Source organism: Lycium barbarum, chromosome 11, assembly GCF_019175385.1.
Source record: "Lycium barbarum isolate Lr01 chromosome 11, ASM1917538v2, whole genome shotgun sequence".
Lineage (NCBI taxonomy): Eukaryota > Viridiplantae > Streptophyta > Magnoliopsida > Solanales > Solanaceae > Lycium > Lycium barbarum.
In genome coordinates, this window is record NC_083347.1 from 6,524,795 (window position 1) to 6,538,759 (window position 13,965).

At 32.1% G+C, this 13,965-nt stretch overlaps 1 protein-coding gene across 1 annotated transcript; it reads right to left on the reverse strand.

Moving 5' to 3' along the window:
* Window positions 1–10,232: 10,232 nt before the first annotated feature.
* Window positions 10,233–13,297, reverse strand: LOC132617701 (protein CUP-SHAPED COTYLEDON 2-like). The gene is made up of 3 exons (XM_060332770.1): window positions 12,721–13,297; window positions 11,881–12,164; window positions 10,233–10,930 (listed from the first exon to the last, which is right to left on the reverse strand). Exons 1-3 carry the CDS (start codon window positions 12,902–12,904, stop codon window positions 10,391–10,393), a joined length of 1,008 nt encoding a protein of 335 aa, XP_060188753.1. The 5' UTR covers window positions 12,905–13,297; the 3' UTR covers window positions 10,233–10,390.
* Window positions 13,298–13,965: the final 668 nt, after the last annotated feature.

A 13,965-nucleotide genomic window follows, 5' to 3' on the forward strand; every position in this document is an offset into this window, starting at 1 on the left:
TACCTCGAATTAATTCTTATTTACATTAGTATTTAGTGTAATTAATCCTCACTTATATAAAAATTATTTACTTTGGTAAACAGATCTTAGAGTCGATTGTTTTTAGAATTAGCTAAACAAACATTAATTAAGAAAAAACCAACAAGCCAATGAACAAGAGGATAAATAATTTGTTAAAAGATAATTATTACAAAGTAAGAGAATAAATACTTTCTATAAGAAAAAATGTTTTTCATAAATATCAAAAGATAAGAGAATACATACTTTGGTAACAATTTGTTAAAAAATATTCTTATAATATTAGAAGATAAAATAATACTCCCTCCGTTCACTTTTGCTTGTCTAGAACTTTGCACATTTCTTAAGAAATAATAAATAAAATGCATAAATTTATCACGATATTCATATTAATTGATGTAAATTTTTAATGGCTTGAAAATTATTTGAAATGAGTAATTACTACTATAGGTAAAACATGAAAAAAAAATTATCTTCTCTTAATATACTAAAAGACAAGTAAAAGTAAAAATATATTTTTAAAATACCGAATAAGTAAAAGTGTACGGAGGAGTATTATAAATATTTTAAAAGATGGGAACTTTTGCATAGTTTTTGAAATGGATACAGTTAATTCGCCCGGCCTAAGGTAGGCTTAGCTTGCATAGCGCACTAAAATAGTGCGTTATTTCAATTTTTTTTAAAGAAAATTCGGGTGACGGATTTTAACGGGAGACATTAACTCACTTTTATATAACGCATAAAAAAACTGCGTTAAAGGTATTTTGTTATCACTTTTTTTTCTTGGGGTATTTTGGTTCATTTCTTCTTTTTTGGGATCATTTAGGTTCCGGACTCACTTTTGTGTCAATTTTTTTTTTTTTTTTTGTGTGATGTACTGGCTGAATGACAACAAATGTGGATTTTTTTGAAGGGTTATTGAGTGAAAAAAATTGGACTGGCTGAATGACAAGAAATGTGAAATTTTTTGAGGGGAAATTTACCGTATGGCTAGGCATTAGTACTACTTATTTTCTTAATTAAAATAAAATTCTTTGTTTATTTATTTTACATTTCATAAGAAGAAAATCTTTGTTGTTGTTGATTCTCATAACAAGAAAATCTCACTCCCTCGTTTGTATCCATTCCGAAATTTAGCGTGAAGGATTTAAGTGCTTACTCACTATTTTTTTAGTTATTTTTTCACCTATGTGTTTGTATTTTGTATCACAAAAATTAAATTCAGTCGAACCCGTAACACTAACAGTACATTCCCGTTATGTATAAGCCAAAACCAAGATTAAACTAGTGTAGTCTGAGGATTATATTTCTAAAGTGTTATGTACTTGGATAACTTCACTCTTATAGTATATTTTTTTTAAATAAGTAGGATTAGGATGAATGTTATTGGACCTAAGAGATGGACCGAATGGATAGGCGGCTCAGGTGAGCAAATTTCTCAAACGCTTTGAAAAGGGCACGTATGTTTAAAGTCATGTCGTGTCTATTCCGAGTTAGCCACTCCATGGACAAATGCATAGTCCATCAATTTCAATTTATGTGACGCCTTTTTTATTTAGTAAATTAAATTTTATGTTATAAATATAATTTATTTATTGTGAATGTCTATCTTTAAAAGAAAACTACGATTTGTGACTTTGAGAGCAAGCTATTTTTATCTACTGCAATTGATTCCCGATTTGATTGGTTATAATATGTTGTTATGGACTCTTTGGAGTACTTCTAACCTAACCACAAAAAAAAAAAAAAAAAAAAAGTAACCATCACTCGCTTACAAAAAGAGACAAACTTCGTATGATAATTTTTATTATTATCCATTTAATACTTTGATGAGTTTATGACCAGTAGAATTGGTACTATTTTCATACCTTTTTAGTGTAATTGAAATTGAAGATATGTTAGAGAGAAAAAAAGGAAAGATCTCCAGAGATTCTTATCTCATTCCATTCCAGTGGCTCAACCAGTAACCAATGGCGAAAACTCAAAAATCGATGGTTTCCCTCTACATTATATACATATATTGAATATTTTATCAAAGTTTGAAATACTCTAATCAATATTTATTTTGTTTACTTTTATGTGTCAGTTTCACTTTTACAAGATTTTAGATGCAATTAAATTTGCTCTCGAAGAGCAATATTATTAAAAGGACCCGAGTAATATTGCGATATTAATTTCATGATTTATTTTAACTCTAGCAGAGCAGGAATCTGAAGTGGCTATACTTTGTATATCTCATTGTAACATAATTAATTAACCACCAAAAGTGGTAATAATATTTGTTTATATCTATGGCTAACAGAAGTTGTAATGTTTTTATATGCTTGTTATGATTAATTTGTTTATGCGTATAACCACCAGAAGTGGTAATATATTTCATGTCTTCGTTAACCACCAGAAATGATAATATTTGCATAGTCTTGCTATGATTCAGATTAAAGATATAGAGAAATTCTCTACATTACATGCATGACTCGATTTGCTCCTGAACTAGCATATCTTAAAAGAGGTTATATGGTTAAGACACGTTCAGGTGATTATGTTCCATTCCAGAAGAATGAGAACTTTTGATAACTACAAATGCAAATTCATTTCCTGAAGTGAATGTTAGTAAAGATCATAAATATAGACGTAATATTGGTTGTGAAGATATCACCCCTCACCTCCAGAAGCGGAAGAATATTTTGAATATTCTATATTTTACTCCTGAGGTAGTAAACTCTAGAAGTAGTAAATCTGAAAATTATCCCCGAAATAGTAAAACTTTAAACTAAACTCTTGAAGGTAGTAAATCTGAAATTTACTCCCGAAGTAGTAGAACTCTTAAAGTTTACTCCCGAAATAGTACAACTTTAAAATTTACTCATGCAGTTCTAAAACTTTAAAAATTATTCCTGAGGTGGTAAGGCTTTGGATTTTACTCCTGAAGTAGTAAGATTTTGAACTTTACTCCCGAAGAAGTTCAACTTTGAAATTTTCTTCTGAATTAGTAAAATATTGGAATTTTCATCCGAGCAAATTTTTGTTTTTGGAATATATACTGAATAAGCAGTGTTTTCTTGCACTTGAGAAGTATAATGAGCTATTGAAAGTTGTGTATAAAGTGCATCTGATCAGATTTCATTCCCCGGAGTGAATGAAGAAATGCTGCAACGCACCTCCTGCAGAGATAGAATAACAAATGATATATATGTTATTTTGTGGTATGAAGGTCATTGCCGCACGTACCTGTTGTACATCAAAACATCTTGTATACTTTTATTGTGTATCATTCTAAGGCAAAAGGATACATATTTTGTCGAATACTTTCTACTATAACCACATTAATATATTATGGTTACTTACTGATTTTCCATAAGAAAGCAACATTTTGTAATTTTTTCCCTGAAGAAAGAAATAATGTGGTTGCGCTGTGACATATTCAGATGTTAATGACGAATCTCCTTGAAGGAGATGTTTGAAATGCTGAAGTTTAGAACATAATGTTTACTTTTCGTTATTTATGAATTTATTATTTTTAAATGTCCATTCGTTTACTGTTTTCTTTCATGACATCAGAAATATCTAATCAAATTTTCTTTTATGACACCAGAAGCATCTAAGCAATATTTGATAGTACAAAATTAATGATCAAAGTCCAAAAAAGCCTAATTGTTTGTCTTCAATAATCATGACACTAGTAGTGTCCAAACAATATCTGATTATGGAAAATAAATCTAAATCTCCCGAAGAGTTTATTTATTATTATTATTATGGCATTCATCATATATCGTAATATACAAAGTTGTTATGATCGCAATACAAGTTGCAGTAAACCCAAAGTTTACTAAAGTAAATGACTATCACATTGAAGCTAGAAATGATAGAAGGATTAAATATCTTCAAAATCATAGTGGATATGAAATATGTACGTGAAAGGTTACCCTCTCTATTTGTCAAATTGTACTACACAAATACAAGCATGATGAAATCACATGTATCGGTAAACCACATGTTTATTGATACGAAAAAAATTTCATGTTACGGTATACCAGAAGTTTATTGATACAAAAAAGAATTCATGTTACGGTAAATCAGAAGGTTACTAAAACAAATGCACATGGCATAGTAAACTTGAAGTTTATAATCAGTTGTCAATAGCAATTTAGCCATTCGATTCAACTATGATGTGCAGATTGAGTATTCGATATATATTGAAGAACGAATTCTTCTATTCATTAATATCAAGTCATTCAGTCAGCTTTGAATCTGAACTCAATGATTGCAATTCAAAAAAGGGCATGAAGCTTGGGGGAACCTGTAGGAAGGGGGGACGACCCGACAAATTTACATAAAAAATCGTCAACATGAACACAAACGAAATCTTGAATTACGTATAGAAAGAAAGCAAATCACTTCTATTTTCGGAGCTGAGGTATATGAAGAATGACTTTTTGGTCCCTTTCGTCCAGTGGTTAGGACATCGTCTTTTCAAGACTAATAAGTTAAGACGAGCTCTTACTTAGAGAGAGTTAGTTAGGTAGGGTCAATAGCTCTAAGATCATATCGGATTCTAACCCTCTCCTTCCTCTTGAACCTCGAACAAAAAACTGACTCATTAGAAAGTATACAAGTGTTGAAAGAGTGAAGTCTGGGGACAATGGTAAACGTGAGGCACCTCCGCCTACTAAAGAAGTTCGCAAGCAAGGGACATGCCGAACACCTGCCTTTCCAACTAAGTCCAAGGAGAGGACCCTTTAATTAACGATACGTTCCGTCATCAGCAAACGGTGGCTGACAAGGCCTCTTTCCTTACAGTCAAGTGGTTGAACGCCCCTTTCCCTAAATATCGTCGGGAAGCGAAGAGGACAGGTTTGAAACTCATTCAGTAATCTTCTCCTGAATGTAGGCATTTCCCCAAGACACTAATATGATGACTCTCTCAATTACACGTGTTTGGAAGATATCTTAAGAAAAAGTTTTAGCACCGGCGTATCCTATATGTACTCAAGTTTATTCGAAGTATCCCAATGTTTATTTGTGTTACTTGTTCTCATGATAAGTTGATTATACTAGCTAATGTTGGGATTGAATTTCTTATTTTCTGAAAATATATAAAAGGTGAATATAGGCCCGTTCACCTGTTATGTGATATATTAAATAGATGCATCAATGAGATGGTCACATGAGCGTTTATTGTCAACCTGCAGTTTGTCATTTACAAAACTACTTGCTCAAAATAATTGAGTTAAGAGCACAATTTCAAATAACGTAATTAAGGCATTCCATCGTGTTGGTTTATATCCAAACTAGGTTGGCATTAAATGCCTCTAATAAATAGCTTAACCATTGCTTATGAGAACAAAGCTTCATGTGCTGGTCTGTGATATATATGATATATTGTATACAACATCACTTGTATGCTTCAGGCCAATAAATTATAATAAATTCTCTCCTCACAGTTGGTTCAGGGTTAGAACCAGATATTTCCATCTAACAGTTTTTTATGTGTGCTATATGATTAATTAATCTATCATGATGCACAAAGATGGATTCCCCCAAATAAGATAGGATATATGTTAGTTTTTCTAATGTAAGAGGGAGATAATAAGTAGCTAGGAAATATGTTGTGAATTATCATTAGTATGACCCTCATTCAAAAAGCAATTCAAGTTAAATGCTTGAAGCATTTGCTGACCCAAAACTAATTTCATATTTCAGCTGCAAAATGCTCCTATTAATATTAATGTTCCTGAAGGACAGAGGCTACAACATGCATAAAGCATGGTAGATCAAGCGATTCTAAATACAATAATTCTTGAAAAGGAAAATTGGAGCAAAAGATCAAAATGTTCATAATAAGGAGGACGTGCTCCCGAAGAGCCCATGACATAACATTTCATGAAAACCTCATGAGAGGTTTAGGTACCTAAAAATGTTAGATGTGATGAGATCTCAATATGTTATATCACATTGTGAACCGATACGAATGATATATTGTCGACGATATCTTTAGTACAATACATCGTAAAAGATTGTGAGGAACTGAATTATACGTCTATAAAGCATGTTGACGTAAACTTATTACCAAGTGAAATGACTCATTTTGGTAAGCTTCAAGCTAATTGGACCTGCAGTCCAGACAGCAGAAAATGTCACACATTTAAATATTACTAATAGATATTGTCACATGACAAAATTTATGTGAAAATTCTTGAAGAATTTTAAATGCCTGAAGCATATACAAGTTCTAGAAATTTATTCATAATTATTATTTGATCACCTTAATGAATATTTACTAACTAAGGGTACAAATTAATCTATTTATCCTTACGTTTTTATGAAAATTAGAATCTGTTAGTATATTGTTGTGCAAGTTAATGACTTGTATATTAGTGAAAATTGTTGAAGAGTTTCCAAAAGCAATAGATTATCTGCTGAAAGAAGCTGAAATGAGAAACTTGCAGAATTCTTTGGTCCTGAAGTGCCATATATTTATGCAATTGATGCATTTATATATTTGCTATGACTATGAAGGATTACAGTCATACGATGTTGTTCTACATGACAGTCAAATCATATATAGATAACATTTGTTTATAAAGCAAGTCAGGAATACACTTGGAGTGATTTTAGCAATATTATATGCCGATGCAATTCTATCTAAAGACTGAAGATGCAAGCAGCATACATAGCCCAACTAAAGAGAGGACTCATAAAAGGACAAAACATATTTCACCAAAGCTTTTCTTCACACACTTTCTCCAAAAGAATGGTGATATCAACGTGCAATAGATTTGTTCAAGTGACAATATGGTTGATTTGTTCACCAAGTCTCTACCAACGACAACTTTTGAGCAGACTGTGCACAAGATTGTGATGAGAAGATTCAAGTTTTGGATTGATGTTCTCATCAAGGGGAGATAATACGCGTTATACTCTTTTTCCCTTAACCAAGGTTTTGTCCCAATTGGGTTTTCTTGGTAAGGTTTTTAATGAGGCAACCAAAATGTGTACTCTTTTTCCTTCACTGGAGTTTTTCCCACTGGATTTTTTCTAGTAAGGTTTTAACGAGACACATTATCTATCAAAAGGACATTCAAGTGGGAGTGTTATAAATATGATTTATTTATTGTGGATGTCTATCTTTAGGAGAAAAGCTAGGGTTTGTGACTTTGGGACCAAGCTACTTTTCTCTTATAAATAGAGAAGTTCTCTTCATTGTAAATTTATCGCTCAAGAGATATAAGGAATTATCCTCTCTTCTCTACAAATATTATTGTTCTTGCTTATTATTTTACAACATTCTAAATATTTTATCTTAATTTTAGTGAGATTCTTTATAGCCAAAAAAATTATAATCTACTTAGACCATGATCAGGTTTAGAAAAAGAATTTCTTCTTAAACTTCGTGTTCTATCATTCACATTTGCATAAATTGGAAGAACTGAGGAAGTAAATACCAGCTATATACATCATTAACGTAGGAATTTTTTGTGATGACTTATCTATTGATTTAATAGTGTAAATTTTTCTTATGTAGACAATGTACATGCATCTATAAACTACTTCGTCTTAAAAATACTGGATTTAAGTGTACACCTAATCAGGGCACTGCATCCGCAGGCAGGAAAATTGAGAGGTCACGTATTGACAAGAGGAAAGGAACAGAGAAGTGAATGGAGGATCCCATTCATGATTATAAGTTTCCTACCTAAGGCAACTTCCAACCTCTACTTTTCTCTGTTTGGACTTCTGCATTTCCTTATTTCCTCACCTACGCTATACACTCGCCTTTTCTCCTATCTTTTTTTTTTTAAAAGAAAATACATATTTCCTGGAACAGTGAAAAATATCCAACATGAAATTATTATTTTTTATGAATATATGATCTCATAACTCACGAGACTGTTCTTTAGTGTGCATAACCAAAATCAAACTAATTTAATCGGGTTTTTAATTATTAAAACCAAACCAAACCAAATACAATACATATCCATCGGTTTGGTTTTTGTCGGGTTGGTTCGGTTCTTAGGTTTTTGAGAAACTTGATGGTATTTTTCTCTTTCATTTTTTTTCCCATACATTAGGAAAGACTTTTTCATTCTTTTCCAATTTATAATCAGTTATTATTACCTTTTTATTGTGCGAGCTATAATTTTCTTGGATTATGGAGAAAATGTCTTAAGATCTATAAGCTTTAATCAAGTGAATAAAGTTTATAAGAAACACAATTTTTTTTTTTGCGGTAAATCTCATAATTGTTTCTTTGTTTCATGGATCTCTTTTAAAAAATGAGCTTAAGGTGTAAAGTTTATTAGCCTATTAGAGATAAAGAAAATTTTGAAGAGAAAGTAAACAAAGTATTAAAATTATTTATAAAAAATATATATCATATATATATAATTATAAAAATTATGTATGTATATGATATGTTGGTTCGGTTCAGTTTTCTCTTCGGTTTGTTTTTAATAAAATAAAAAACAAACCAAATATTATCAGTTTTTAAAAATTTAAAACCAACCCAAACAGCTACCGATTTATTTAATCGGTTTGATTTGATTTGCTGTTTGAATTGGTTTATACCCAAACCGTGAACACCCTAAGTGTGTATGTACATTTTGTCTACTGTCTACCTTTCAAACTTTGGCTTCAATACATTTGCAATTATAAGGAACTTAAGCGTGCATACAATCTCTAGTACATACGTCCTATTTAGTGACAAAATTTAGAAAACTTGTTATACATAGAAAAAAATACATAATTGATAAAGAGTGTTTAATTGACCACTCGTAATTACTATGCTGCTGCTACCACCCAAAGTTATGATAAGCCTGCAGCCATTCTCTTTCCAAGTATTGACAAACCTAACAGCTCATTTTAACTTAAAGATAAGCAAATGCTCATTTTAATGTTTATAAATTCTGATTGTAAACAAAGCAGTTTCGTGAATTTGGAATAAATTATTTACATATATTAAATGAATTTCTTAGATATAAATATAAGATTTTGACTAAAATTATTACTTATATCGAATTAGTCCAGAGTTCTAGTTCCACTTAGAATCATACCAACGACACAATGTATCATTTTCAGTCGTCGACACATGATATTATTCTTATGGATTTATTAAGCACTTCACCATACACCAGAGGAGTTCCCGTAGGACATATATTTATGTTATGTAAGCCGTGAAAAACATACATGAATAAGTTATAAAGAAGCAGGTGTATTTAATTTGTCTCATCCCCAAACACCGACAGGCGACAATATTCCATGTGGATCCTAACACTTTTTCCAGAAAATTAAATCAGCCACAACCCCACAATCCAACACTACCCCAATCATTCGTTTTCAATCTGGATAATCACATCCCTATTCCCTTATGTATTACAATAACAACATTGAAGACGTCTTCTTCATTGAATTTCATAATAGACACGGTCAATTTGGATGGGTAATTTAGTTTCCAGATTACATATTAAAGATGAAATACAGTTTACATATAATGACAGTACTAAATAGTTCAAGTTATTTGATTCTGATGTATCTTAAATTAAGGAGTACATTGCAGATTTGTTCATCTGTAATGTATTTTACAAGTTACAGAAAAAAGAATTCGTCTTTAGATAAATGTTTTGAGAAAAAAGTTTAGATAATCAACTGTGTTTTCCGGTGAGATTTTTTTTTTTTTTTAAAAAAAGAAAACTAAAACTAACACCCATTTGTTTTGCAAGTCCGTAGTCAAACATCTATCTGTATTCTTTAAACATCATAACAATGTCTACAAAGGAAAGTATAACATGTAGAGTGATAGTAAGTTAATTTGTAACACAAAAACATTCTCAATCATATCAATTTATGTCACGTAATTTGACTTATTAACAAGTTGAAGAGAAAAGAAAGAACTTCTAAGGACATAATCTTAATCATATCATAATATTCATGTTGCTACAAATATTTGACATTTCTAATAATAAACTTGTTAACATTTGCTTGATTATTTAGCAAGTAGGGTGAAATAAATAAATTGAAGTTAGAAAGGGCCAAAACAAGGAACTCGACGACAAGATGCATGATACTTACTCAATCGGCAAAAAGGTAAGTTATCCATGAGATAGATAATCATCCCTTCTCAATGATGGCTGAAAGTTCTGAACCAAATGGACATAAAATTTAAACACGTACGAAAAGACAAGAAATAAAAACTAATATGCAGTAAATTACGCCGGACGTCTACAACAAAGTGACAACACTAATAAAGACTGCCACACAGTACATTCCCTTACTGAACATAAAGAAAACACTACTGAAACATTACACTAATTAATTAACTTCTTAAACACAAGACATCACAGTTAAATTAAACACCTGTTAATTTAACACATCCATTTTAGTAACTCCACATACAATCAAGTTCAGAATGCTCAACTTTCTGAGTCTCCGGCACCGGCCAGTTAGCCATAGGAGCAGAAAATCCACCATGCATAGCCGAAGTTCCACTCGAAAACAATGGAAGCTGAAGGTTCTCATGGAGTGACCTTAAACTTGGAAAAGTAGAGTTCCTTGTGTAGTGGTTGAAATTGGTTTGGTTAGTGTCGAGAATAGCACTGAAACTAGGAGCAGGCAGTGCATGCAATGTGTTCATGTCAAAGACAGAACTTGGGTCGAAAGTACTACTGTGTGTTGTTGTGGAGAAACAGGGCACGTGCTCCTTCTTGAAGCTTTCATGATGATCAGTATTAATAACAGCTGAAGTAGCAGTTGTGCTGTATGGGGAGGAATCAAGGAGTGGCGGAAGCGAGACTGAGGATGGTGAACTTACTTCCTGGTACATGTTGATGCTTGAACTTAACCTTTTTTTGCCACCATTTGAAGTGGCAGTACCAGTAGAACCGCTTTTCTGAAAGACCCTAGAGATCACCCACTCGTCCTGTGATTAGGAGAATCGAAATATGAAACATCGAATCATAAGAACGAATCTACATGGCTTTAACTATGTTTGGGGTGACCTGAAAGCTGTGACTAATAGAGAAATGTAACTAAGCTCCCATTTGGCCATAAATTTTAGGAGCTGTTTTTTTTAAAAAAAAAATGAAAACATTGTATGTCGATGGAATTACATCGGTTATTGAAAAAAATTGAAGAAAAATTTTCAAGTTTCAAAAAATGGTTTGGATGTGAAATTTTTCTTCCACTAACAGTACTTCATATTTTTCCAAGTGCAACTTTAAATTTCAATAAACTATTTTTCACTATTTGTCAACAAGTTCAAAAACTCTTTTATTCATGTTTCCCGAAATCCATGGCCAAGGTAGCTACGGTTCAGCACATAATCATTACATTGAAAAATACATGTAACAGAAAGTAATGTCAAAATGTTAAAAGTCAAAATCAAACGGACTGATTCTACGTAAGCACTCCTTGCTACTTCTTGACAAGGCTACTAAAATAAGTTGAAACGATTATATTAAATCGCTATCAACATGTCAGTATATTTATTCTGTAAAGCCTAATTGCTTGATCATAATAAAGGCAAATTCTTCTTTTCAGCATATGTATACATCCGGACTTAATGATAAGCAACAGAGACATCGACAACGAAGTTTCATAAAACTTTCTGCTTCAATATTTCTGCCTCTAGCAGTGATTATCAATGACATTTCTACACAGAATATCTCCAGTAAAACTCTTTCTCCAATCAAAAAGCATGAGTAGCAACTTAAAAATAATACAAAAATACGTTTGGCTTGATATTCTTCATCGAAAGACACATTGTATTTGTATACTTCGACCAATAAGCCAGTTCAGTGCACCGACAGATTATTTTCATTGATTCATGAAAACTTACTTCATAACAAATTTCAGGAAAAAAAAACATACCTTTGAACTTCTTGAGATATAGTGGTAAGCAAATTTTCCATCAAGACGATATTCATGCATAACCCAGTTGCTTTTCTCTCCTTTAGGAGCCCTTCCTCGATAGAAAACTAGGGTTTTCTTCATACCAACAAGTGCACAAGTCTTTGAGCTGAAAATTTCCCTGTCTTTTCCAGTAGCTTTCCAGTAACCAGCCTCTGTAGCTCTGTTAGTTCTTAACCCCGTTGGATACTTCCTATCACGTAGGCTGAAAAAGTACCATTCTTTTTCTCCCATCTTTGCTTTCCCTAAAGAAAAAGAAAAGATAATGTTTTAGCAGTTTAAGTTGAAAAAGAATATTTAGTAGTGGAAAGAGTGTGAACATGACGAGTTGAGTAGTTTAAGTCAAGAAGAGGGTTTTTGACTTTGTGTAGCTGGAATCAGAAAAAAAGAGGGGTTTCATAGTTGAAAAACGAGTATTGAGACGTTGAAGGAGTGTTTTAAACGAGGTGTTCGGTACTTAAAGTCGAAAAGATAAAAGGGGTTTAGTAATTCAAGTTGAAAAAGATAACTTTAAACATTGAAGAATGTTTGAACATGAGGGCTTTATTCGTAGTAGTTGAATTTGGAAAAAAACGAAAAGGTGAAATTTTGTAATTGTAGTTGAAAAAGAGTATCTAGATGTTGAAGAAAAGTTTGACATGACAAGTCTAGTAGTTGAAATCGTGAAAAAAAAAGAGGGTTTCGTGAATGAACTTGCAAATGAGTATTTAGATGTTAAAGTAGTGTTTGAACATGGGGATTTAGCAGTTTATACCGTTAAAAAACATGTTCAAAAGTTTAAGGCCAAACAAGTAATTATACCTGGAAGCTCCCAAGGCTCGCATTTATTGAGATCAACTTCAGCAATGGCTCGAGCAGTAAAGTTACAGTCAAGAACCTTCTTCAACAAATAGTAAGTAATTAGCTCTTCATCAGTCGGATGAAACCTAAAACCCGGTGGCAAATGCGTATCACCACAATCAAAATGCATCTGATAGTTCTCCATCAAAACACAAACGAAAATACACTAGTTTTCAAGTCACACAGAGAAAATGGAACACTAGCTAGCTAGAACATATTGTGGATAATGAAGTTGACAATTTGTGGAAATGGGATGAGAGTAAGTGGGGTTATATTATAGAGGGGAAATGAGAGGGATAGTGTACGTTTGGTTCATGGGATTTGCTGAAAGATTATTAAGGGGGGAAATCATCAGGATGGATGATGTAACTAGGAAAGAAGAAAAAAATCTGTGAAACTGCCCTGTTCTGTTCTTTTTTTTTTCTCTGATGATCTCTCTGTGTACTGTACTATGCTACGCTATGCTGCTATGGCCCTTATTATCATATCGATAAGCCTAGAGAGAGAATGATAGAGGGGAAAAAGTAACCATTTTGAGTAGGGGCCGTGAGTTGTGTGACAACTACTAGCCACGCGAGTATGGGTAGGGGGAAGAGGATGATGTATTTATTTTGTAAATTTTACTTTAGCATTTATATGATACTGCACAATTTTTTTCTATAGATTAAAGATATATAAATTGATAGAGTAATTATTATATACACCATATCGTTTGGTACGGGGAAAAGATAGATATTCCAATATTAGAATTGGGATTAAATATATATTGTGTTTGATTGAAGGTATAATAAATTTATGCGTACGATAAAGCCGAGATAAATTTATAACGTCAATCAAAAATAAGATATATTTAGTTTTAAGCTAAAGTCTCGATATCCCAGCCAATTCCATCAAACTTGGAATTATTAAATTAGTCGAAAAATTATATTCTAGGACTATAATTCGGGATAATTTAGTTCGCGAATCAAATGACCTAATCCTAAAATTAATCCTAGATATCGTACTTTATCCCATCAAACTTGGTATTGTTTTATCCCACCTGCCAAGTGGAATAAATTAGTTCAAAAAATATAATCTGATGACTATAATCCTGAGATAATTTAGTCCGTGAACCAAATGACATCTAATTAGTGTAATTTAAGCCGATATGTCAGCTTGTTTTTATTTATTTCAGATTATGATTTATTGTCATTAAATAGTGTTACT